The following is a 26,057-nucleotide window of genomic DNA, read 5'->3' on the forward strand; positions in this document are numbered from 1 at the left end:
ATGATGTGTTGTAATAAGTATGGGTTTTTAAAAAAAAAAGACAACAGGGCTTTCAGTAATCCTTTCCCACAAAATGCAGTGGGATTGAAAAATCAGCATAAAGGACACACTGTAAAGATATGGCAATGCATGCATTGTTTTCTACATAATGCAGTCAGGGTCTCCATGGTAAAATGAAATTTGTATTTTATTTTTTGTCACCATCAGCAGTTAACCTAAAGTAGGAGCTGCTCCATTTCACTGTAGGTTAAGTGACTTACCATGCAATACTAGCTGGGAAGAATAGATAATGAACTTTCCTTTTTTTGGATAGGTTTTTATAATAGATTTCAAAATTGGTAAAAAAAAGTATATAATGCAGCATATGTTGTTGTTCTGGAATTTTTTTAATATAAAACCCTCCTTTTCAGCATTCCCCTTTCAGTGGAATCACTTAGACACTTCCAGCTGGTGGCAGGGGATACAGCCATAATACAGCTTTCTCTGTCCCAGCTGTCTTTTTCATTACGTTAAATGCATTACGATGGCTGCACTGCTTTATAAAGGTTCAGGTACAGAAAGGTATAGAAAGAAAATATGCAAACATGCATTTTTGTAGTGCCTACCAGCTTCTACAAGATCTTTGGATTCTGAATGTGTTCCTGGCTCTTATCTAAGATATCCTTCCAGTCATTGGAATATTTGCTGAAAGGGCTTCTTAAGGTGCCTCAGGATATCACCTTTTACAAGGAATCGTTGTAAAGGATTTTTAGTGCATTATGGCTCATGCAGCCTCACAGCTAAAGAAAAACAGGGATTTAGAAATTGTTGCTGATGAAGAAAATGAGAAAAAAAGAAAACACAGGAAAAGATCCCGGGATCGGAAGAGAAAGGTATATAGATTTGTACCAAATTCTTACAAGCATTCCTTTGTTTCAGTTTTCTTACATTGCAAATGAGCTATCGGAGATCATTCTTGTATGTAACTTGGTAGCTGTGTGAACAATTGGTTAAGATTGTAAAATAACATTGCAAACCAGAACTGTGGGGTTTGCAAAGCAATTGAATTTTTAATCGGTTGTTAGTTGATTGCAGTGATGATGGAGAAGGTGTGCACTCATTTCACATATAAATCAATCACAATACCATGATATGCAAGCATGGCTATAAGTCACTTTAAAATAGTGTATACCAGTAATGTGAAGGTTACATGTATAACACTGTCATGGTTTTAACGGATAGAATAAATAGTTTAGCCTATGTATGCATACTTACTGTGAATGTGCGTGAGGGTAGATTTTTCTTTGTGTTGGGACTATGTCACATGCTTGGCTCTTAAAACATCCATTTTGAGAATAATGTCACAGAATTGAAATGCTTTGTTGTTTTTCCTTTTTCCTAAAGGCAAATTACATGGAAAATCAAACCACAATAATTTGTTGTTAGCAACTTGATTTTTGTTAGGTTAAAATGTTGTGATCATAGAGCCTTGTTTTTCTGTGCTGTGTAATTATCCTGGATGCAGAAATCTATGGTACACTGAGACCTGAAAAATTCAGTACACTAGGTTGATGATTGTTGAATTAAGATTTAAATAGTGGTCTTTTTTTTATTTTTTTCAAGGTATAAAACGGAATAGTTGAGGATAGTGGCATGATGATAGATGATGTCTTTGAGTTCTGTGTGGGTATGTCCTTAAAAATGACACTTTGTATACTAGTCCATTTAGATAAGGCCCTGTAGTGATTTCTTAGTCATTGATTGCAATTAGTAAAAATTGCCCAAAAGCCCATGGTCTGAACACAGAAGTGTGGTTATATAGAATTTTTGTGTGTCTTTGTGAAATTCCCTAAGGGATAGATAGTCTTAGTGTGCTCTAAGCAGCCATGCATGTGCTTCTTGAAAGCCATGTAGATTTCCTTTAACATATATGCAGCTTTTGGATGGAAAACAGTCAACATTTTCCTGCCTTTTCCCCTTGTTTCTTCTGAAATGGCAGTGTTAAACTTAATGAGAAGCACTAAGAAACCCACTGTCTTCTGTTCTAGGGAACACATTAGAAGGCTGTGTTTAGATGGCTGCAGTGAGTGTACTGCAGCATATTAACTATAGATGTCTTTGCCATTTAAATATACATGTAAAGGTCTCCTCAGTATTTTTTATGGTACAAATGAAAGCACAAAATTAGGATATTGCCTTTGGAGCAGTTTTCACATCAAAAATTGGTCTGCATATGTAACATTTTTTCCTGTTTGATTTTATGGTAACATGCAGGTCTGTAGCATTGTAGCTATGATTTTTCAGCTGAAAATGAACACAACAATGCAAATTTAAAGGATATGGCCTACCACCATGTATTTTCATTTCAGGTGTGAGTTAAAATGTATAGTATCACATTTAACTCTGTCCATAATTTAGAAAATAGGCTTAAGTTTAACAATAGCACACCCAACCATATATATGCCGTCTTTGTCTTTGTGCTCATTCATATTTATTTGGCAAAATGTGGAAGAGATGTGGCAATAATAGCCTCTTGATTCAGAGATCTGAGACAATTGCTTTGTGGACAAAAATGCTTTACAGTTTATACAACACAATGCTGTAGAAGGGAAATCTCTTAGCAACCAGAGTGGGACCTGGATAAATATCAATCTATTTATTGTAAATGCATGGATTTTTCAGTATATTGTTTCTTCATAGAATAGAACAAATAGAACATAGAGGTTTCACACCAACAATTTTTTTTCCTAGTATGCTGGAGGTTGGTGATCAATTTGGAATTCTTTCTTAGCAGTATTTTTAGGACTTGCAGATTCAAGACATACTAAGTTTATTAGGAGAATGCAGAAAAAGCAGTAACCTTGTCACTGACTATAGAAAGTGGGAAAGAAAATTTGTGCATGTGCTGGTGTATTACTCACAAAAAGGACACCATTATGCCTTTCATACACCAGGCATAAACTATTACTGTACATTCCAGTTGTTGTTCGTTGTTTTGTAGTTCTTGGGGAAGGAGGGGTATTTAGAATAACCATTATTTCCACTATGAGTTCTGAGTGACTTCTTTATGTACCTCTACACCACCCACAAGCAAGCAATACTCAGGTTTTTTTATAGTCAAATGATGTTGCACAACACTAACCCTTTACTTGAGCAATATATGCAAATATCCTCTAGGGACTTCAAATCGCATTAAAACACCAGTGAGTGCTAATATCCCTAGATAATTTATACAGTAAGGAGACTGAGGCATGAGATGGTTTGAAAGTCAGGCCTGTGCGACCACAAAGTCTCTACAAACTGGTGATGCCAAACCCCGTCATACTGATAGTCATTTGTGTGTAATGTTAGGATTGTAATCTGAGGAAGAAATTTCACTGCTTTCTCAATTATTTGGCACTTTACCATGTACTGAAATTTCTGTCAAGATTTTCTCTAAAAACATACAGACAAATATCTTGTTAGGTGATATTCAGTTCGTTAAGTTGTAGGATCAAATCTTCAAAACTGTGTGTGCGTATTAGCATGTGTCTATTTTAGGCATGCAATGAAGACATAGTTGATTGCAGTGATGATACATAAGATGTGCACTCATTTCACATACAAATTAATCACATTACCATGATATGCAAGCATGGCTAAAGTGAGTTTAAAATTGTGTATAAGAATAATGTGAAGGTTACATGTATAACACTATCATGAGTTTAACTGACAGACTGAAGACATAATAAGTGTGCATGCATGTGAATTCTCACTTGTATTTGCACACCTAAATTTATAGTATGCACTTATGAATATTGAGCTGTTAATTGTTTCTTATTCATGGTATAGCAAAATAAAGAAATGGTATCAGAAAATAAGAGAGATGCATCTGTTGACCGATATACAGATTTCGCTGTTTACTCTGTTCAAATGTATTTTAAACTTGGGGAGAAATTCTGACTGGTGTAGCCCAAGTGCATCAGGGCAAATTTTACCCTAACAAAAAAGATTGGAACACCTTTTAAGAATAACAGTTGATTTAATTATCTGACTGTTCTGCTTCTGACAAGGTTGCCCTAGGTCATGCACAATTTTGGCTATGAAAACTAGCAATGGTTTCCCATATGCCAGCATCTAGGAAGGATTTAAATGCTCTCTTCAGTGTCAGCCCTCAATAAAGGCAGAAGTCCCTTGTTTAATTATAATATATTGTAGAAGAAAAATGTAAGTCTAGGTGCATACTGAATATTTTATGTTTTATACAATATTCAGCGAAGTGGAAGCGGTTTCCATTTGTGTATAATATTAAGGAGCTAGTTGGTTCTAGTGGAACTCATAATAGTGTGTTTACACTGAAGGCCCTAGTGCTGCCTTTTGTGATACCTTAAAAACTGATGTTATCCCACCATGCGTGTTGTGGATTCCAATGTTATCCTGGCAATTTTACCATGAGTCTCATGATATCTGATGTTTACTTAAAGCCCAGCTCCTGAACATAAGGGAATCTCAGCTCTCATAAATATGTATATATATATATTTAATGGTCTATATGAGAAAGTTGCACTGGTATAACCTAAGGTATACATTTAAATAAATGTAATTAAACTACTGCAAACCTCTGTGTGGACACTTAATTTCAGTGGAAGTGGCTTTTTTTGTTTAGTTTCAATCAGCTGGGAACAGGTTTAAGTAAAGCACTCTTAAACTGAAAAGAGTACCCTTGCAGGGATTTGCACTGGTTTAATTATATGAGTTTAAAAATTGATTTATATTAAACTGGTGCAACTTCCCCATGAAGACAAGGCCTAAAGGTTGTGAAGAAAAGCTTGAAAAACAGCCTAAAGGGGCAAAAAATCACAAGACTAGAAAACATAATCAGAATTTTATTTTTTTTCAATCACTTGATTTTAAGATGATATCATGATTTTCAGCATCTGACTTTTTATTTTTGTATGCTAAACAATCTGTTCCATCCTGTATTTAGCTGTGACATTCTGAGTAAAAAGAACAGGAGTATTTGTGGCACCTTAGAGATTAACAAATTTATTTGAGCATAAGCTTCCGTGGGCTACAGCCCACTTCATCGGATGCATAGAACGGAACATATAGTAAGGAGATATATATACACATACAGAGAACATGAAGAGGTGTCAATTGCCCTACCAACTCTATTAATTAGCCTCTTAGAGTTGGTAGGGAAACTCCCACCTTTTCATGTTCTCTGTATGTGTATATATATCTCCTTACTATATGTTCCATTCTATGCATCCGATGAAGTGGGCTGTAGCCCACAAAAGCTTATGCTCAAATAAATTTGTTAGTCTCTAAGGTGCCACAAGTACTCCTGTTCTTTTTGCGGATACAGACTAACACGGCTGCTACTCTGAATTCTGAGTAAGTTTCCCAGACTTGAAGAAGAGGTCTGTGTAAGCTCGAAAGCTTGTCTTTCTCACCAACAGAAGTTGGTTCAATAAAAGATATTACCTCACTCACTTTGTGTCTCATTATTTTTGAACATCTGAGATTGACAATACTGGCATCCTCACATGTCAGGGTAAATAAAATCAATGTTGCGGCTCAAAATATGAAGATGATCTGTGAATATAACCAATTGCCTTGTGGCAAAGAAAAAGTGAATCTAGAGTCCAATCAAATTTGCATTGAAATCAGTGTGTCATTCCATAGACTTCAGTGGGATATGGATCGTGCCCTTAGTTTTGACCTCCACCTGCACTCAGGAAAACTGTGTCAGAAGCATGAAACAGGCCTTGGCAGGTAACTAAGAGGGCTACTGGGTTTCTAGGAACAGTTCTGTATTGGACGTAACTCTGGAAGACATTGTGCCACCTTTTTAGAGGATTCAGCAAACACTCCCCTCACTGATTGGCGTAAAGGGGGCTTGACTAGTGTTCGTCCCCTTTTGGAGTGGCACTGTTCTTGCCCAGCCTTTGTGTCCAGGTGAGTGTAAGTTACTCAGTTTTGCCCATCTCCTTCACGGGCTGTAAGAGGGAGGCCTCTGGGTGCCCTCCCATTGGGCCCTGATTCAGTAAAGTGCTTAAGCACGTGAGGATTCCTGTTGATTTCGCCAAGACTATTCATGTGCTTAAACTTATGCAACCACAAAACTGAGCACAGCTGGACTGTCAAAGGAAAACTTATTTTCATTTGTTTTCTCTTAACGTGTATGTATAAGTAATGCTGAATTCTTATTGTGTGGCTTTTGTTTTGTTTTTTCCAGTTCAGCTTATAAGAACAATTGCTCCACTCACGACAGCCCTTGAAAGAATACACCATTGCTAGCTACATTAATTAAGGTTGTCCTAGTCAATTTTAACTTCTACATCCATCTGTTAAACAAAGAAAATGAGTTTGTCCGGCTTTGTGAATTTACATTCTTGGGCTCTACAAGTTTAAATCATCCACTTCTTCCCCTTTCGCTCTTTTGCATCTCAACTCCTAGGCCCAATGCTTGTCTGAGTCACTGTGCACATGTGTTGATTGTTATGTAAATAGTGGTCTCACATTGCACACAGTGTGTATGTACACATATACTATACATGTTGGCAGTAGGGGGAAGTTTATGACCTGTGAAATAAATTATCTTCATGTTGTAGAAAGATTGTTAAAATGACACTCTGGGCCAAATCATTGAGACTATACTGATTTGACTCAGATGAGAATTTGTCCCTTTGTCTTTTCTTTTTTCCCCATGGAGAAATTGTTTCCCCATAAAACTTGGGTCACAAAGTATTCTTTTAAGCAAAATTAAAACATGCTATAGTTGAACAAGCACTGAAAAAAAATTAAAATAAGTTTTGTATAACTTTTAAAGTGTCATGCCATGTGCCAAAATGTAAAGTACTGGTATTATAGTATGAAATGCCTAAGTTTGAAGCTTTTGAGGATAATTGTGGTGGGGTGACGACTCACTGCTGCGGTGCCCCCTGCTGGTTGTCCAGGGAATCAGCTCTTTCCAGCCTTCAGAGTGCCCTCTGCAGGCTGATGTCTCGCCTGCTGCTGGCCCTGTGTCCTTCCCAGACCCTGATGCCCTTTGTCTAGGGTTTCTGCCCACTGTGGTACCCCCTCACTCTGGGTCTCCCCTGCCAGGGGAATTCCCAGCCTCCTGTCCCCACCTTCCCTCAGTGGCTACTGCCAGTCTCCATTTAAATCCTGCTCACTGGGGCAGACGGCAGTCTGTAAACCACTCATCAGCAAGTGGAGTTAGACCAGCAGCCTCTGCTTATCTCTGGGCTGCCTCTCTGCAGCCCCAGTATCTTTTGTGGGCCCTTAACTAGGTCTGCAGCCTGGGGCTTTGCTAGGCTGGAGCTCCCCAGCTCCCTCTGCCTTTCCCCAGCACGGCTTCACCCTAGGTACCCTCCTCAACTTCCCAGGCAGCCAGGTCCTTCTCTCTCTGAAGCTAAAGAGTGTGTCTCTCTCCTTTTAGCCTCTGGCCCTCAGCCCTCTTATAGGGCCTGCTGTGGCCTGATTGCGGCGTGGCCCCAGATGTGGCTGCTTCCCCCAATCACCCTGGCTTTTCTCAGGGCTGTTTTAAGCCCTTCAGGGCAGGAGCGAGGTGACTACCCCGCTACAATAATACTTAGTCCTGCCATGAGTGCAGGGGACTGGACTAGATGATCACTCAAGGTTCCTTGCAGTCCTATGATTCTATAAACCAAATTCCTTTGGCGCAGTTTCATTCATTCACTAAAGTTTATGTTGCTACAACCCTTAGAAATTGTTCAACAACAGAACTGATCAAACCTTTTGTTAAAGAGTAGCAACTGTGAAATTTACAGATTTTAAAATGAGCTGAAGAGCCAGTTTTACTATTAAGTGGTGATAAATGTAACTTGTGAATGGAGAAAACAATAATAATGACTGTATTCTCTGGGTGGCATAGACTCCAAATTGTTACCTCGCTTTCGAGATGGGAGTGATATGGATGTATTTTAAGATACTTTTGAAGTGAACAGTGAATTGCACTGGGTGGGGTGTGAAGATCTGGTAAGTCTCCATGAACCATGCTGTAGTTGGCAATTAAATAAGGGGTACAAAAGAAAATAGAGAGCTAGTTAGGGTGTTCCTAAGTGCTACAATGATACAAATATGTAATAATACAATCAAGTGTGAATTATAAGGTCAGTAGACAGATTGCGAAGTGCTCTGAGATCTACTGATGAAAAGTGCTTTTTAAAAGGTTGGGTTTTGTATCGTTTTTTTTAAATTAAACTTAAACCCACACAAAGATACATAAGGCCTAATTCTTCCAAATGCAGTCACTACATTGATTTAAATGGGAATTCTGATTAAAAAAAAAAGGGCTGGATTCACCATTGTCCTGCACCTGGTATGATCATATACACCAGTGCAAGGTGTGTGTAATACACTGTCTTTCTGATTTAGGAGTATAGTCCTGGTTTAAATCACTACACTTTGTCCAGAGTTATGTTGTACTGGTCCAAAAAGATCCAGATCAGGCTTAGAATGCCCCCAAGGTTGGTGACCTATTGGATGTTGCAGAAATTCCCCAGAATAATGCTTAGTATATAGACTTAGATGTTTGTGAGTTCTCTTGAGTTGTGAGCAAGACTTTGAGAACAACATGAAGAAATTCTCACTGACACACAATCATTTTTGTGGGATTCCAAAATGGTTATGTACAAATTTTTTTTGGTATTTGCATAGTTTTTTCTCCAATGTACTTGTTTTAGAGGTCTAAGCTTTGTGCTTGAAACGTCTACGTTCCCTAGAACCACACACTGAAATCCTGCTTAAAGGTAAGACAGCATTCCATCCATCCAAGAGAAAGACATTGAATTAGACCCAGTTTACTGTGTGCTGGTCTCTTGGATGAGACCTTAAAAAAAGAGGGCCTGCTTTTCATAGGTGTTGAGCATCAGTAACACCTATTGACTTCAGCTGGAGTCATAGGTGTTCAATAATCATGAAAATCAGGCCTAGAGTTCTTGCCTGAATATTAAGAATCACATGGCAAATTCTGTAAATCTTTCTAATGCATAAAGCTGCCAATCAATGTTTTGGAAGATGGCTAGTTGCTAATCTCCAGGTTGCTTTTATCCTGTATAGATAGCTGGAAATCACTGTGTGTTTTGAAATGAAATGTGCATAAATGAATGTAAAGAGTAATAATATATTATTTTGGTATTTTATTAATTCAAATGAAAAATAATATAGTCATAATAATAAAATAAATAAATAAAATAATAAACTTTTTGTTGGAAGCTCTGTTTGATGCTTAAAAAGAAAATGTTTGCTGACATGCATTTATAAAAATCCACAGTTTTGCCAAGTAAGATGTTCACCAATTCTGCTTTAGAAACCAGTGTTTATAACCCCTGTTTATAGCAGAAACTGTAAAATTTCACACAAATAAATTCACATAAAAAAATCTAGTTCTGCATGTACAAAATATCTGCCAAACATAATTTAATAGTGTCACATATTTCTTGCATGCACTCAAGGAGACCCTTGAGTTCATAGAGATGTACATGAGCACCTAAATAATTGATATTCAGTGCCTTGAGTAACTCTTTATTTTTGTCCTTGTCATTGTATGAAGATACAGTATACATTGTACCACCTGACACAGTATATTCCATCGTAGACTCAAAGAAATCTTTGGAAATCATTTTTGAGAACTATTTCAATACCATTCTAATTTTGTCTGTTTTATATTATATAATTTATTTTAGCTAAATGTTGTGCTGGTCTTCCAATACCTTTTGTTCAAATGTATTTAGTTTATTTGGATGTAGAAAGATACAGTTGTATTAATTGTTATACCTTAATGGTTATGTATCAAATTTAAATCTTATTTTTAGTATTTAAAATTCTTTTTAATCCTTAATTGAAAATTACTCCATAAGTAAAGAGAGATGGTCAAGGTAGAAAGGATTTGTTTAAAATTGGAACCCAATGTTCATAGATAGTTCCTCAAAGCTAATTTCAGCCGCAGTCAAAGCAAGATTCTTTGAGCCAGATTAATACCTTAACTCAATGTAGTGTATAACCTACTCTGTAACTATCCCATTGAAACTAATGGAACTACTCACAGAAGAAGGTACTACTCACTCTGAGTAAAGGTATCTAAATCTGGCCCTTTATTATACTTTGTTTAGTCATGGAAATGAAAATGTATCATTTGCACTATAGGATCCCTGGTTATTTTAGTACTCTATGGTAAGCATATGAATTGTGATGCCACAGTGGACAAGATAGCTATTGTTTGTATGATAATGAGTTCTCCATTTTTAAACAGATCTAAAATTCACTTTATATCCCCTGCTCCTGCGAATCTCTTAGACATTTTGAACTGGCTCTTTGAGACAGCAAAAGAGCAGAGGAGAAGTGGAAAGGGGAGTGATTATAAATAGGTGTGAAAAAGAGAAAGAGTATGAAGATTGCAAAACACTCCCTCATGGCTACCATACTGTGGATTTAAAAGCTACATTTAGAGCCTTTGTTTGTGATGCTTCAAAAAAGCCCCCAGGAACTTGCCAGCAGCCACACCCAATACAGGCTGCCTATCACCTTGAGCTCATGGAAGACTCATTCAGTAGTAGTATGCCTTCTCTAGGCCTTCCACTATGGAGACAGGGATGCTCTTATGCACATCTTATGTTTCGTCCAGTAGGGGCCAGTAGTGTGCATGAAGCCTAATATGATAGTCAGAAGAAGTGTGTGTCATCCTTTGCATGAAATAAAAACATGAGGAACTTGCAGATGCCATGTACTAGTCCATTGAAATCCATGAAAAGACACCAGTTTACTCATACTGAACATGACCTTGCTCTTAAACATGCAATCCTCTATTTGAGGTTTGTAAATTCTGACAATCCCAGAGGTGGTAATTTATGCTGCTTATTGGATGGAAAACCTCAGGTCAATAATTCATATTTTAGTCACATATGCCACCTTTGTTTATTCTAACATCACTTAAGCATATGTATGTAAATAGAGGATAGGTATAATATATCTGTCCTTCAGATGCTGTTTGGAAATTCTGAGCACAGTGGAAAGGAAGCACTTCAGATTGTTCTTTTAATGAAGTGTGTTCTTCCTCTTCTAAGCACTGTTTGGATATGGTAAATCCTTTGCTACTGGGAGGTCTTTACGCCCTCCTCAATGCCCTTTCTATGTGCCCTCCACATTTAACTTAAATTTCATTAGGTATCTGAGCTGAGCTGGAGTGACAGAGTGGAAAGGGGTGTCAGAAATGAGGAGGCATTGTGAATGCTGAATTTGGCTGCTAGAAATCCTTTGGCTGCAGTCAAAAGTAGAGGAACTTGCATAATTATTTTTTTAAAATATGCTTACAGTGATCATGCAGATCCCTGCACTCTGATAGGCTGATGGCAAGTAGTAGTTCAGGGATTTGCATACTTTGCGGAATGATGCCCATTTGTGGGCAGTTAAGTGTATGGCATCCCTAACTTTGGATTGACCAAAAGTTCCATTTTGATATAGTCATCCATAACTTGAAAAAGTAAAGTGTTTATAGACCAGAACATCCACATGCTACAAATTCATGCTTTGCGCTTATATGGTAAGATTTTTACTATAGATAAAGGGTCAGCTTTCATGGCTTTGGTTATGACTCCCTGATTGTCTGTCCTGCATAGTTTCAGCTGTGGTCCTGACTTAGGCTGCTCTAACTTTCTCCAGGTAGCAGCTGTCTTCAACTCTCTGAAGAGAGTTGGCAGAGTTTATTGGTGTTCCAGCCACACACCAGGACACGACTTGTGCCAGGACTGGGATGATAGTATTGTTGAAATTGGCTATGCTGGCTTTACCTCAATGGGCATTGCACTCCCTTTGCTTTCTTGGGAAAGCTGTCGACTAGCCAAATGCAGCTAGCGTCTGGCCCATTGTGCTGCCAGAGCTGGATCATGAGAAAGAATCTGGCCCCAAAACTTCAATACTTTGCATTTCATGGATCTCAGTGGGTGGTGGATTTAGATATACAGAGTGGCTATTTATAGAATAGTCTGTTTCTTCATTAATGTCATTTATGCTGTGATTTTCTCTTTTATTTCTGTCACTGATTGGTTCCTAAAGATATCTTGCATCTGTCTGTTTCTTAAATCAAAATGATTTCAAAGAGTATGTCATAAAATAGAAGAGATCAAAAAAGTTAGATGTGCTTTTTCAAACTTCATCCATTTGCCCCGTTGAAGTTATTTAAATGACAAATAACAAGAACAAAAATTTCTAAGACTGAATTTCATTTTGAGTTCACAAAATCATGAACATCAAAAACCAAGTTACTGCAATTTTTGACGTCAGCCTTACAGTTCAGGTTCTGTCTAGTTTCTCTGCATTGTCTGTATAACAAATGAACGTTCAAGAGTTTTTTCTCCTTACAGACAGCATTAAAACTACATCGTGCTCTATGCTGCACCCCCTGTTATATTTAACAAACGCCTTACTTTTAATGGACTTTTTGGTGGTAGGAGTGGTGGTGGTTAGAGATTCGGTATATAGAAATTCACTTTATTCAGCATGTTGATTCACTCTGAGACACTTTTTAACCTCAGGACACTGGCTAGCTCTATGTCACTGACCACCTTCAGGTAATACAAACACTCTTGGTTAACTTGGCAGTCATCCCTCTAACAATGTGTCTCTTTCTTTGTACCCATACTTCTCATTTTAACTAAGATTTCTGAGGCCCTCGGAGAACCTTCTGTCAAACAGAAGCTGTTCTATATGCAGCAGACCCAGGTGTAGTCTTGCTACCGACTGAGGTCAAATTATAATGGCCTAATATCAACGGAGGGAGTCCATGGATATCACTGAGCTGATTGTGGCCTATTGTGTATAATTTGTAAGTCATTCATTGATTGTAATACTAAGACCCTTTGAATTATTTTATAGCTTAAGGTATGTTTTATACATAGACATGTTTATCCATCTGTTTTATACCCCACATTGTCTGCCTTTTATTTGTTTATTTATAGCCTTATCACCTCTCCTACGGGGCATTAATATGACTATTTCTCTAGCTTTAGTGACATCCCAGTCTCAGTCAGTAAGATAATGTTTAATGTTTCAGAACATTTGACATGTCCTTCTTACTGTGCTCTTGATGCCCAGGTGTAGTAAATCTGAGGATTTATGTGGTAATACAAGTAATCATATATTCACTCCTGGTGTAGAAGGTGACATTTCTCTTCCTAGGTTGTAGGAAAGTTGATAGGGAAAGTATCTAAAACTACATTTTTGCCTAGACCCAGGGGTAGGCAACCTATGGCATGGGTGCCAAAGGCAGCATTTGAGCTGATTTTCAGTGGCACTCACACTGCCCAGGTCCTGGCCACCGGTCCGGGGGGCTCTGCCTTTTAATGTAATTTTAAATGAAGCTTCTTAAATATTTTAAAAACCTTATTTACTTTACATACAACAATAATTACGTTATATATTATAGACTTATAGAAAGAGACCTTCTAAAATGTTAAAATGTGTTACTGGCACGCGAAACCTTAAATTTGAATGAATAAATGAAGACTCACCATCCTACTTCTGAAAGGTTGACGACCCCTGGGCTAGACCATGTAGCACAGAGAAGTTCGTGTACACCGGAGTGAACCACATATATGAGGAGAGGAATACAGGCACCAGCCAGCTTATGGCTCTCCAAACTAAGGCTATGCCTACGATACAACCCTGTAAGGTCGCCGGTGTAGCCGCTCTTTGCTGGCGGGAGAGAGCCAGCGTTAATGAATTTACCCCCAATGAGCAGCAATATCTATGTCAGCAGGAGATCCTCTGTCCACGCTACCACTTTCATCGGTGAAACTTATGTTGGTTAGGGGGTGTTTTTTCACACCCCTGAGCAATAAAAGTTTTACTGACAAAAATGGTTGGGTAGACCAAGCCAAAGATAAGTGTGTGCATGTGCATGTGTAAGTAAATACAGCATTTTGCTGTACTACTGAGTAAACATCCCTCAGAATAGCCTTTTTGGCCAGGCTGCATAGGTAAAGTGTTCTGGAGAACCACTGTGGGCCAATGAAGGTGGCTCTCTCCTGGACTGGACTCTGAAAAGTTAAAATATCTCTTATTTGGATATTGGCATATGCCTTCAAAATACCAATTAAAGAGAAGTGGGGGAAAAAGACTTCCCTTTATATATTTTACCACCTAAGCAAAGAAAACATCTTCAAGGAGAATCCATGAATGCATTGAAAACCTGAAGTCCTAGTTTTTCCCATCACTTGATTTAATTTGAAACCACCAGCACTTTGAAGCTGTTACACATCAAAATTCTGATAACTAAAGACTGCTGTTTTTCTACTAGTCTGAAAAGATTAAAAGGCTGTTGAGAGGAAAACATCTCTTATGACAGCGGGAACACAATCAAAGAATCTAAGTAGGACATCCTGACGAGCAACCAGTGCTTTCTATAATTATTAGGAAAGAGTATGTTTTGTTCAAAATTCTTAAATTTTGTGTTCTTCCTTTTTCTGTCCACATTCTTCTTAGTTGCATGCCTGGTTACAAGAAAAAAGGACATCATAAATGTCTACCACACTGTGTGCAGTGCTGGTATAATAATATGAAAACAGAGAGGAAACAATATCTAGCAACAAACTGGGAGTCAGGAGTTCTGTTCTGGACTCTCCACTGCCTTGATCTTTGGCAAGTTACTTAACTCTGTTTCTTCTCTGTAAAATAGGGATACTACTTGCATAGTTTAGGACCCTCTTAAAAAGACAGGTGCAAAGTATTACTTTCTTGTTATATTTGTAAAATATGTATTAGGCAGTAAATAGTTTATGTTCCATTCTTAGTTTTACTATGTTATTATTATAAAAGAAGTAATGTACATAATTTATACTTTCTGTTATGTAACTGTCCAGTGCTTCTCTAGTACATTTAGATGTGATCTGTTGACCACATCTACATTGCTCACTAACATTTTGCTGGCATGTTGCCCTAGTGCAGGTGGAAATAAAGTGGTGTGGTGGTGATCTTATTTTACGTTTATTTTATTAAATTAAAAGAGCTTGCATGCTATCAAGAGTAATTATAGCATTGTGTATTAAGAGTACATACAATTTGCTTTTGTTTAGACTCATCTGAGTTTGGTGTAACTAGCCAATGTATAAAGGCTGTTTTGAAGATAGGTGTTCATATTATTTAAATTTCAGGGGAAACCTAATAGGAATATTCAGAATTGTAAAAGAGTTTTTAAATTAAATGCTTTAAAATTATTTCTATTTATCTAACTTACAAAATTTGAGCTATAATTAGTAATATGGTCAGCTGCCTGGCATCTGAATTGCATGCATTTGACAGTTAAATGCACAACAGTTCATAATCATTTTGTACATATCAAATTGTTGACCTATATGTCTGTTATACTTCTGGAAGCTAAACTCTTGGAATTCTGGTCGAATCTCCTATTTCTTAGGTCCAGTTAGAAGAACCACTGAACAGATACAATAAATTCAGCTTGAAAGGCCACATGCACAATCTGCCTTGAGTCAAAAACCCAGAGATGCCGTAACCAAACAAGCTTTGCATTAGAGCTATTCAAATGTTACAGTCAACATCAAATAGCCACGTGCGTCCAAAAGAGCTGCTCGCCCCTCCCCTTTCACCTCAGAACAAGAAAACTAAAAGCCTAATCAAAGCTGGCAATATTTTTTTAAGTATCAGAGGGATAGCCGTGTTAGTCTGGATCTGTAAAAGCAGCGAAGAAGTGAATTCCCACTTCATCATGCATCTGACGAAGTGGGTATTCACCCATGAAAGCTCATGCTCCAAAACGTCTGTTAGTCTATAAGGTGCCACAGGACTCTTTAATGTTTTTTTAAAAAACTAATTTGAAAGAAGATAACGATGACAGAAGTAAAGAAAACATTGGAAAGTGACTAGAAATTGAAATGTGAGCATTGACCAAAGAACAGTTTTTAACATGTATTCAGACTAACTAGTCCCAAGTATGTTGTTGGTTTACTTGGAACTAGCTGCTGTGGAACTAACCCCAGATCATGATGGAGTTCTAATACTTTAGACAGACTCCGCTAGTAGTAATAAGGAGGCAAGAGGAGGGGAAATTGAAACAAAATTGAATATAAAATTCTATATTTGCTAAAGGCCAGATCCAAAGTCCCACTGAAGTCAGTGAGAGACCTTTGGAACAATGGGCTTTCGATCAGTTCCTAGGAGTCTGGGGTGAAATCCTGTCCCTAGCTGAGGTCAATGGCAAAACTCTCAGCTGGTCAGTTTTTCACCCTAGCACTGTGCATATAGCATTTCTGAAAGGCGAAGAGGATATGATGCTATATTGTGGCTAAAGAGGATGGTTTTCTTGTCTTAAAATGTTAGCAGTATTGTTGAGGCAAATTACAATAGTGCTGTTGCTGGGCTTATGATTCTCTGATAGGATTATTGCTGTGGGATTGCAGTTGTCCTCATTAACCCATCTTCCCTAGGCAGAAGTCCTGGCCTGTAAGGCGAAGGGGCTTAGGCATTATACTCGAGGGGAAAATAAAGTCCTCAAGCTTTATATAGCAAAGCAAGAGGGTTAATTGACTGAAGGACATTCAAGAGATTAAATCCTGATTAAGTCCTTAAAAAGATGAGACCTTGTATCCATTACCTGATTGCACAAGTTCATATGATCAACATATAACCTATTGCTTTGCTAATGACCGCATACAAGGAGCAAACTATAAACCTTCAGATCTCATCACCTAAAAGGTATTTCGGTCAATTAACCCTCTTGCTTTGCTATATAAAACAATAAAATGAAAATTGCCCTTTGAAGCTCTGTTGTGCTAAGAAATATATATTATTAGTAACTTTAACATTAAAAAAATCATTTTGTAATGTACATTCCTGTATATGTACATTCATATTACATGTACACAGATTGAATATTGTCCAATTACTTAGCAAATACAATATATGTGTCCTAGTTTTAAAAGAGAAATTTATGAACTCATATTGTCTTTGTGGCCATCCTTCATTTCCTAGAAATAATCTGCTATCAAAGACAGGGAAAGGTGAGATTACAAAACAGAAGTAAATTAATGAGAAATGGTCATATTCAAACTAAAGGCTGTCTAAAGATATAAATACATATTGAAGAAATGTACGAATGGATATAAATAAAGAACAGTGACTCTGAACCTGCTTGCAAAAGCCAGCTTTTAATGAGAGAGAAACCCTGTTTAAGAGAGTATTTTTAGCTAAGCTTTCAGTCTTTTGACAGGAATATTGAAATAGACTCTGTTTTTGACTGGAAATAATTGTGTATGAATTTTCTTTGTGCAAAACTCTTTTTGAAAAATTTCTTACAGAAGCTGCCATTGATTTTGTTTAATGTGAGATCTGTCATTTTGTGTGTTTTATATTTAGGTTATAGTGATATCATTTTTCCTTTGGATAATTTGATATTTCAAAAGAAAATATTACATATTAAAGCTCATTAAATTGAGGACTAACTTGATGCTTGATCTTGTTTTGTGGATAGTTAGGTATCATGTCTCCATGCATGTAGTCCAGCTATGCTGTATATATTTGGGCAATTGTAGGTTTGAGCTCTAGAGCTGTGGAAGATTAGGCTTAATGGATAACCTACCTTTGAATACCTCCTGCTAGTAAAATGTTAATGGCTACTCAGGAGAACTACTCCTGGCAGTAGAGGACAGGGTCAGAAATAATACACTGGGATCATATCAACCTCAGAATGACAGAATGGGCTTTACTCAATAATTTTTGCAACTTGCGAAACCAAAAATGTTTAACTTCTAAGGGTACGTCTGTACTACATGCCGGATCGGCAGGTAGTGTTCGCTGTATCGGGGATCGATTTATTGCGTCTCATCTGGACGTGATAAAATTGATCCGCTAATCGACGCCCATACTCCACCTCGGCAGGAGGAGTAAGTGGAGTTGACAGGGGAGCTGCGGCAGTCGACTCACTGCTGTGAGGACAGCCAGGTAAGTTGAACTAAGATATTTCGACTTCAGCTACGCAAATTGTGTATCTGAAGTTGCATATCTTACTTCGACCCCCGCCCAGTGTAGCCCCGGCCTAAATCAAAGCAGGTGGATAGGCTGCTTTTTTTCTTTTCAGAATAAGAAAACTACAACTTCTCTTCTTCACAGTTGGATAGATTCTGGCAACCACTCACATTGAATAGCAGCTTTCTCCTCTAAAGTCAGTGAGACTTCTTGTGGATGAAAGTGTAAAGATATCAGCATACCACCCTTTAATTGTAACATACTGATGATATTTTAGGGGACTTGTTTGTTTTTAAATGGGTAAGTTAGTTCAGTTAAAAAAGAAGCTGTGTTTGATTTTTAAATGATTTAAAGAGTCATTCCAAATGTATTATAAAAAGGATTGGATAATGGGCCAAATCTGTCTTCCTTACCTGAGTAATCCCATTGAATATAATGAGGCTGCTTGTGTGATTAAAGTGAACTGTATTTGGCTCACTCTGCAGAATAAGAAGAATGCATCTGTGCATTCACAAAGAAGAAATTTAAATCTTCATAAAAAAAGCAAATTCCTTTGTGTCAGACCAAAGAAACAATGTTCCTTGCTTGCATTTTAAAACAGCCTTACTACAAAATTGCATTAGTTGCTGCAGTTTAAAATTTTTGGAAGTGGGAGGGGAGTAAACAGACTGTCACATGTTGAAGACAGAGAGCAGATTCAATGTTTCTAATTTCCATAAAGGGAAATATTTCCACATTTTTTTTGAAGTGTGGTTAATAAATGATGCCACCTTGTGTGATGAGAAATCAAAATGAACAATGTTTAATACAATTTATTGTTTTGAGAATTACTGCTGTTTTAAAATTTGCTTTCAGTGATAAAGATAGAAAAATGCATGCTGTTCTTTTTTCTACTACTCACTAAATTGTTAAGCACCCTGCCTAACATCTTTCTCTCTGTTGTCATGGCACTTGATATTACAAAACTGTTAAATACTCTGACCTGATCCTGCAAAACACTTAAGCTTGTGCTTAACTTTAAGCATGTTTGTACTTCCATTGAACTCAGTAGAAGTACTCATATGCTTAAGTTGAACATACGCCTCAGTGATTTGCTGAATTTGGGCAATAATGTGCACCACCTTGCTGGACTGATCTCATATTTTGTAGCTAAGGAAAATGCCCCTTTTAGTTGAGAAGTTCACCAGAATCACCAGAACTGAGCACCATCAATCAGGGTGAAAGTGTCATGGTTTGAGCCTATCTCTAAAATTTGGAGAGGTTCAGCCTAAGGCACTGTTTTTTCTGTCAACATTTATGTTTTATTTGTCAACATTATCAATACTTGTACACCGAATCATTTGTTGTTGCCAAAACATAACTGACATTACAAGGGATGTAGGAGGTGAAAACAGTGATAAATCCATGATTTAAGGGTAGCATGCCTTTCCTCTTTAGATATGAACTCATAGTTGTATTTGCATTAACGAGTTACGCATTCTTATTAAGGAGGGAATTAATTCATTTGGTGACTTACATTATAGATGTATTGTTCTGCTATACCGACTCGCTTAAAACTTGGAATGCAATGTTTCAAGCCAGCAGCATTTTTTTTGCTACAAAATTTGACTAAGGAAATCATCTGATCTCATTATATTTTCTTAATATGCCTGTCATCTTCCCAAGGTGCACTTTTGGCAGCCCTTTTGAAGCCATCAAGACCATGCAGCCAAATTTAGCCTTGTGTAAATCAGTGCTTGACTTTAGGCTGAACATGTCCTGAGAAGATCCCAGGCGTATATTTTAATCTCTCAGTCTGAAGCAACAACTTTAAAGTCTTTATTGTCTATTTGGATCAGTTGTTTGTGAACCTAAATATTTCCAAGTGCAACACTAAGTCCTGTAAACAAAAACAGGAAATATACCAGGAGGAAAAATCAGAGTAAAGTCAAAAACACTATTGATAATTCTTCAAATTATAGTTAGGTACTAAAGTATGTGCAGTACTCTGCCAGAACAACAGATGCAAAACCTGCTTCAATGATCCCCCAAAATACACATTTCAAGATCCTTGGATCCTACACGTCTACCACAACATGTGGTGTACCTCATCCAGTGTACTAAATGCCCTAATAGCAACCATGTGGGTGAAATCACAGTCACTACGTTTTCGAATGAATTCAGACAGGAGAATGATAAAAGACAAAAACACCCTATCTGTGGGTGAACCATTTTCACAAAGAAATCATTCTATACCTGACCCCTCAGTCCTCATCTACAAAGGACACCCAAACAACACTTGCACATGATAAGCCTGGGAGCTTAAATTCATTTTTCTGCTAGACACTAAAAATCATGGACTGAACAGAGACACTGGATTTATGGCTTATTACAAAAATCTGTAAACCACTAAGGGCACAGCTATACTAGTGCAGCTGCGCCGCTGTAAACTCTTTAACGTAGTTGCTCTAAGCCGACGGGAGAGGGCTCTTCCCTCAGCTTAATTACTCAAGCCCCCACGGGCGGCAGTAGCTATGCTGAAGAGAGAAGCTCTTCCACGACATAGTGCCTCACTGTGTAACTTATGTCGGTTGGGGGAGGTGATTTATTCACCCCCGAGTGACGTAAACTGTAGTGTAGACATAATCTAAGATCCTTTTTTTGTCCTATGACTGCAGCAGTGTCAATGGATCTTGAATGGGCCTTTACAATGTGTGCTAATTACTTATGCTAAGCAGTCTACTACACTTTGCATTTCGTTCTGACGCTGGGGGTACCTTTCCCTGACCTGAAGAAGAGCTGTGTGTGGCCCGAAAGCTTGTCTCTCTCACCAGCAGAAGTTGGTCCAATTAAAAAAAAAAATTACCTCACCCACCTTGCCTCCCTAATATCATGGGACCAGCACGGCTACAGTTACACCTCATACATGCGGTAACATCACACTCAGATCCCATGAAATATCTCCCACAATGGTGGAAGTTAAGCAAACATAGTCCATCTTGACTCATAATTTATTCTGGAGACTCAAGACTTAATATATAATTACTGTCGTTTTCAGTTGAGTGTTTTCTTTGTCACATTGTAACAATGTGCGTTGTCTTGTCTTGTAAAATGAGACATGTAAACTCAATAATATACAGTTCTAAAATATAGGTACAACACATCCATGTCTCCATTGTCTTTAATAGTCATTTTACACATTACATTCTTCATTCATTAATATATTTTGCACATGTTTTTGTGCAGTAATAAGGCTAATTGAAAATGGAATGTCTATGTTTGTCTGTCTGTCTCTCATCTTTTCAAGAGCTGAATTACAAGCTAAAAGATTCCCTCTGTTTTTTTGAGAGATGTATTACATGCTCAAATATTCCAAGAATTTTCAAACACTCCTCATTCAGCTCACCCATTAAAATAGATCAATGGGAGTTCCATGTGCAGAAGGGCTGTTAGGATCAGGCCTAAAGCTAGTGTAATTATTTAAACAAGAAGAGATTCTGTGGGCATGTCAATTTGCATTTGCATTTCCTGTTCTTCTTCAGTTATATCAGGCTCCATTTTCATAAAAAATTCACCATATAATGTTTTCTGTAAAACAAGAAATACACTATGCATATTATACTGTATGAACAATTAGTATTTTATATTAAACTTAAAAATTAAATGGTGTCTAAAACCCATTATGACAGTCAAATATTTTTTCTAATGGTGGATATGTCCATTTTGAAGCCCTTTAAAATTGCTTTGTCAAATGCATGCAAGCCTAAAATAATGAAGATTTAAAATCACAGTTATTATCTATTTTAATTTCCACTGCTGGAGAGTACCCCCCCAAAACATTCATCCTGTGTAGGGTATAATCTGTGCACAAATAACATGGTGGAATTAATGAACAATTAACTATGATCATATGTTTTAAACAAGGCTGATTGGAATCCACAGACGCATCTGGATTCAGAGAGAATCTGTTTAATTCAGTCTAGTAATGCTGAGGTAGTTCTGTTCAGCCCAATTTCTTATTCAGCCTGTATCTCTAACATCATTTCCTCTGAGGTAAGGCTATATCTCTTAGTTTTCATGGCAACCAGAAAAATAATTCTTCTATTTTTCAGCAGTGTGTCTGAGTGTAGTGAGCAGATAGAATTGCCCCTGGTCATTTTCTCTTTCTCCCTTCAGCTAATGTGTTCATCTTGAAGACTATGCCTCATGTTGTTCCATATGATGAGTAAATCATGGAGAATATAATAAAACAGGGAGAAAATGGAAATATTTGTAACCCATAGATGCCTTGTAGAAATGTAGCTGCTGCTACACTGCATATGCAGTATGAAATGAAGGTACTGTGCAATGTAATTTACTGTCTTCATTAAACCAGACAAGCACTAGGTGAACCATAGAAATTCCATCTGTATTCACAGTGGGTTCCAGGCATATTGCATAGAGGATTTTCCCTTCATTTTGGGGTGTGTGTGTGTGTGTGTGTGTGTGTGTGTGTGTGTGTGTGTGTGTGTGTGTGTGTATAAAACAAGTAAAATCACATATTTTGTTGTTTATTTTTAAAATTCCTTTTAAAATACTCTGAACAAGGTTATGTTTGTTTTTTTAAAAAAATGCTTGTATCATCTTAAAAAGGAAGTAGGCCCTGAGCCATCTTTATGTCATTGGGGATATTAGAGGACTAGTATCAGAAACTGCAGTGCAGCACCAGGCAATGGCTGGATTTAAAGTTTGATAATTTTGTATCATATACAATCATTAACTTCACTCTCTTTGCTTGGAGCTCTGAATGTACTGCAAAGTGAGACCAAAGAAAAAATCTAAAATATACTCACCATCAGTATAGTGGCAGAAACCTCTTATTATTTTTTCATGCTATTTAATATCCAAAAGGGCAACACATTTGAAGCTAGGAAATGGAATTTCTTAGTAGTATAAACCAAAAAAAATATATATCCTTTTTATAAAGAGGTTGGGATTTTTTTAAATATATGGATAGTTTTGGAAATGTATGTGTTTGAGATACATGTGAACTGTAATTTGCAGAGAAGCTCTTAAGTCAGAGAGCAATCTGTTTGAATTTTTTATACAGGAAAGATGAAAAAATTTAAGCTCTTTGAGCTGGAAAAGCTCAATCAGATGACACACCTGAATTGGAGGACAGGAGCTATTTGGGTGGACTGTGTGTCCAAATGATACTTTTAAAATTCCTAACATGTTTATCAAGTGCTCTTTTCCAGTACAGTTCATATTAACTTTGTATACTATTTGATTGTAAAACACTAAATAATATATTTAAGCACTAACTGCTAATCTGCCAAAAACTCCATGGGATTACTCATCTGCATAAAGTTAAACACATGCTCAAATGTGTTGTTTCCAGGATCAGAACCTAATTCCTGTATGGTGTCTGATTGTTTTTAAGGCAAAGTTAAATAATTACATTATTATTATTACATTTAGAAGAAGAATGCAATACTAGGTCAGTAATACAATCTACTTAATATGTGATGGCATGGATTACTGAAGAGCCTGATACAGCATGTCAAGATATAAGTGTTTAGATTAGTAGACAAAGCTGTCATGCATATCTCCTTAGGCAGTCAGAGAATAGCTGTAAAAATACTATAAACTACACTATGTTGACTGCTCCAAGCAACAGAGAATGAGGATAGATACAGGATGAAGAACAGTCTAGTGGTTATGAAGATCTGATTTTGGTTCCAGCTCTTCCATAGACTTCCTGTATGCAGGGACGGCTCTAGCTTTTTTACTGCCCCAAGCACTGCAGTCAGGCAGCCACCGTTCCCGCGGCTTCGGCGGAGTGCCTGCAGGAGGTCCCCAGTCCTGTGGCTTCGGCGGTGCACCTGCAGGAGGTCCCCGGTCCCGCAGCTTCGGCGGCGTGCCTGCAGGACGTGTCCGGTCCCGCAGCTTTGGTGTACCCGCCACCGAATTGCCACCGAATCTGCAGGACCGGCAGACCTTCTGCAGGCAAGCCGCCGAAGGCTACCTGACTACTGCCCTCGCAGGGACCGGCACGGCACCCCCTGCAGCTTGCCGCCCCAGGCATGTGCTTGGAGCGCTGGTGCCTGGAGCCGCCATTGCCTATGTGATCTTGAGCAAAATACATAACTTCTGTTCCCCATCTGTTAAATAGAAATATTAATACTTTCCAACTTCAGAGCTGAGTCTTAATTCACATTGTTTGTGAACACTCTGATTTCCTGGTGATGGGCACCATACAAATGCTTGTCATAATACATACAAATAAGATATTTTCAGATATGGCCATTTTCTTTGCTCTGTTTAATGCTCTTCCCGCTCCCCATTTATTAAGTTTCTGTGGCAATAAGTAGCAGGTGTTAGTAAATTTTTTAAAAAAGTTAATGAAAATTACTACTCGAAGTGTTAGCTGACGATTGTTTGTTTAATTGGGCATATTAAATACCAGAAGAAGTAAATATATATTTCACCCATTGCAATATAGTTGTCCTTACCTACTGTAGAAAAAGTTAGTGTGTGTGTGTGTGTGTGTGTGTGTGTGTGTGTGTGTGTGTGTGTGTGTGTGTGTGTGTGTGTGTGTGTGTGTGTGTGTGTGTGAGAGAGAGAGAGAATAACTGTGGCCCCAATCCTGCAAGCAGCTCAGCATTGGCAGAACCTCCACTGAATTCAGTGGGGCTTCACTTGCATACAGCTGCTGGCAGGATTGGTGTGTAAATTGGTCAGGTAGTTACCTTTGTTGGTAAGAGGTATCCTTTTTCCTACAATGGACAGTCATTTGACTTCTGACTGTTGCTTGACTCCTCCTCTACTTAAATTTCGATGTAATAAAAAGGTGGAACTGATTCCCAGTGCTCTCTGGCTCACCTTGCTTAAAAGTACTGGTACTTTGTTTTTAGCTTCGAGAATCATTGCTGTTCACTTATAGTACTTCTGCACCATTGAGTACCCAAGAGCAAGACCATTAAAGCCATGTATCTACACTGCCATAAACTGAACAAAACTTCTTCATTTTTGTATAGTTTTGAAAGCAATCCTAGGAATGACAGTGAAATAGGCAAAAGACACTGAATTTGCCTAAATTGGTGTTGAATTTTTTTGAAAAATAAGGCTGATCTTTTTAAATGACCTATTTTAATAGCAACTGATATACATGACGTTATAAATTACCTTTCTTTTAAAGAGAGACTGGAAAAGGCTGGTTGATAAGGAATGACAAGTTTAGTGTACATACCACATGAGTCAGCACTAGTAAGGTCAAAGCCTCTGCAAGGGTAAATATGAGGTATTTTGGAAAAGTGAAAAAGGCAGGCTTAGAAATATGATGACTGAATAGGTGGAAAATACTGCTAGATATGAGAGTTCGGGAAAAAGCTATGGGTCATTTAGGCACAACTGTTTACTTATCAAGCTGTTACATCATATAAGTAGAACAAAATACTGCTCAAGTCAGCCTAGAAACTTGGAACCTGATCCAGAAGCCTGAAAATGCCAAGCGAACACCATGCTAGATCACCTTCACCAATAATTTTTCCTTTCCTTTTCCCCCACTTCTATCCTGACCATATGTTTTGGTTCCACTTATTATGCAATATTTGGCCATATCTGGAACGTGATGTCTAGGAATGATGTACCATTACACAGAAGGGCTTACAGTAGCAGATTGACACTTAAACTGAAGCCATGCTGTCTTAAAGGTCCTTCAGTCTGTATAATTGTTTTAAAATATATTAAAATATATTTAGAAGAGTTGACTGAGATCTTCTTGATCTTGTCTGAGGAATAGATCCCCCCCTTGAAATATCACAGGTAATTCTATGAGATTCCAGTATAATTACTATCAAAATAACTGAAAAAGTAACAAAACTCCATCTGCCTGATTCTCTACATCTTGGAATCTAACATAATTATCTATGCTTGTTCAGAGTGCATGCTGAGCAGGTGTTAGATTATTCTGCTTTGGTAACATTTTACATCCACTTTCATCTAGTTTGCACGGGTGTAAGTGACTACACAAGTTGCAAGGCAGTACAGAGTCAGCCCCCATATTCATAGTGTTTAATATTTCACAAAGAAAGTAAAGTGCAGAGCTCTCCACTCAGTCCCACCAACAAACATAC

The 26,057-nt window shown here is 37.7% G+C and overlaps 1 protein-coding gene across 2 annotated transcripts in view; it reads left to right on the top strand.

The window, feature by feature from the left end:
- Positions 1–362: 362 nt before the first annotated feature.
- Positions 363–26,057, top strand: part of ANK3 (ankyrin 3) — a 295,498-nt gene continuing 269,803 nt past the window's right edge. The window contains exon 1 of one of the 2 annotated variants that reach the window (XM_030568802.1): positions 363–872. In XM_030568802.1, coding sequence (XP_030424662.1) covers positions 759–872 — 114 coding nt within the window. In that variant the 5' untranslated portion in view covers positions 363–758. The remainder of the gene's footprint in view (positions 873–26,057) is intronic. The other variant, XM_030568803.1, reaches the window with a different exon arrangement.

Source organism: Gopherus evgoodei, chromosome 7, assembly GCF_007399415.2.
Source record: "Gopherus evgoodei ecotype Sinaloan lineage chromosome 7, rGopEvg1_v1.p, whole genome shotgun sequence".
NCBI lineage: Eukaryota > Metazoa > Chordata > Testudines > Testudinidae > Gopherus > Gopherus evgoodei.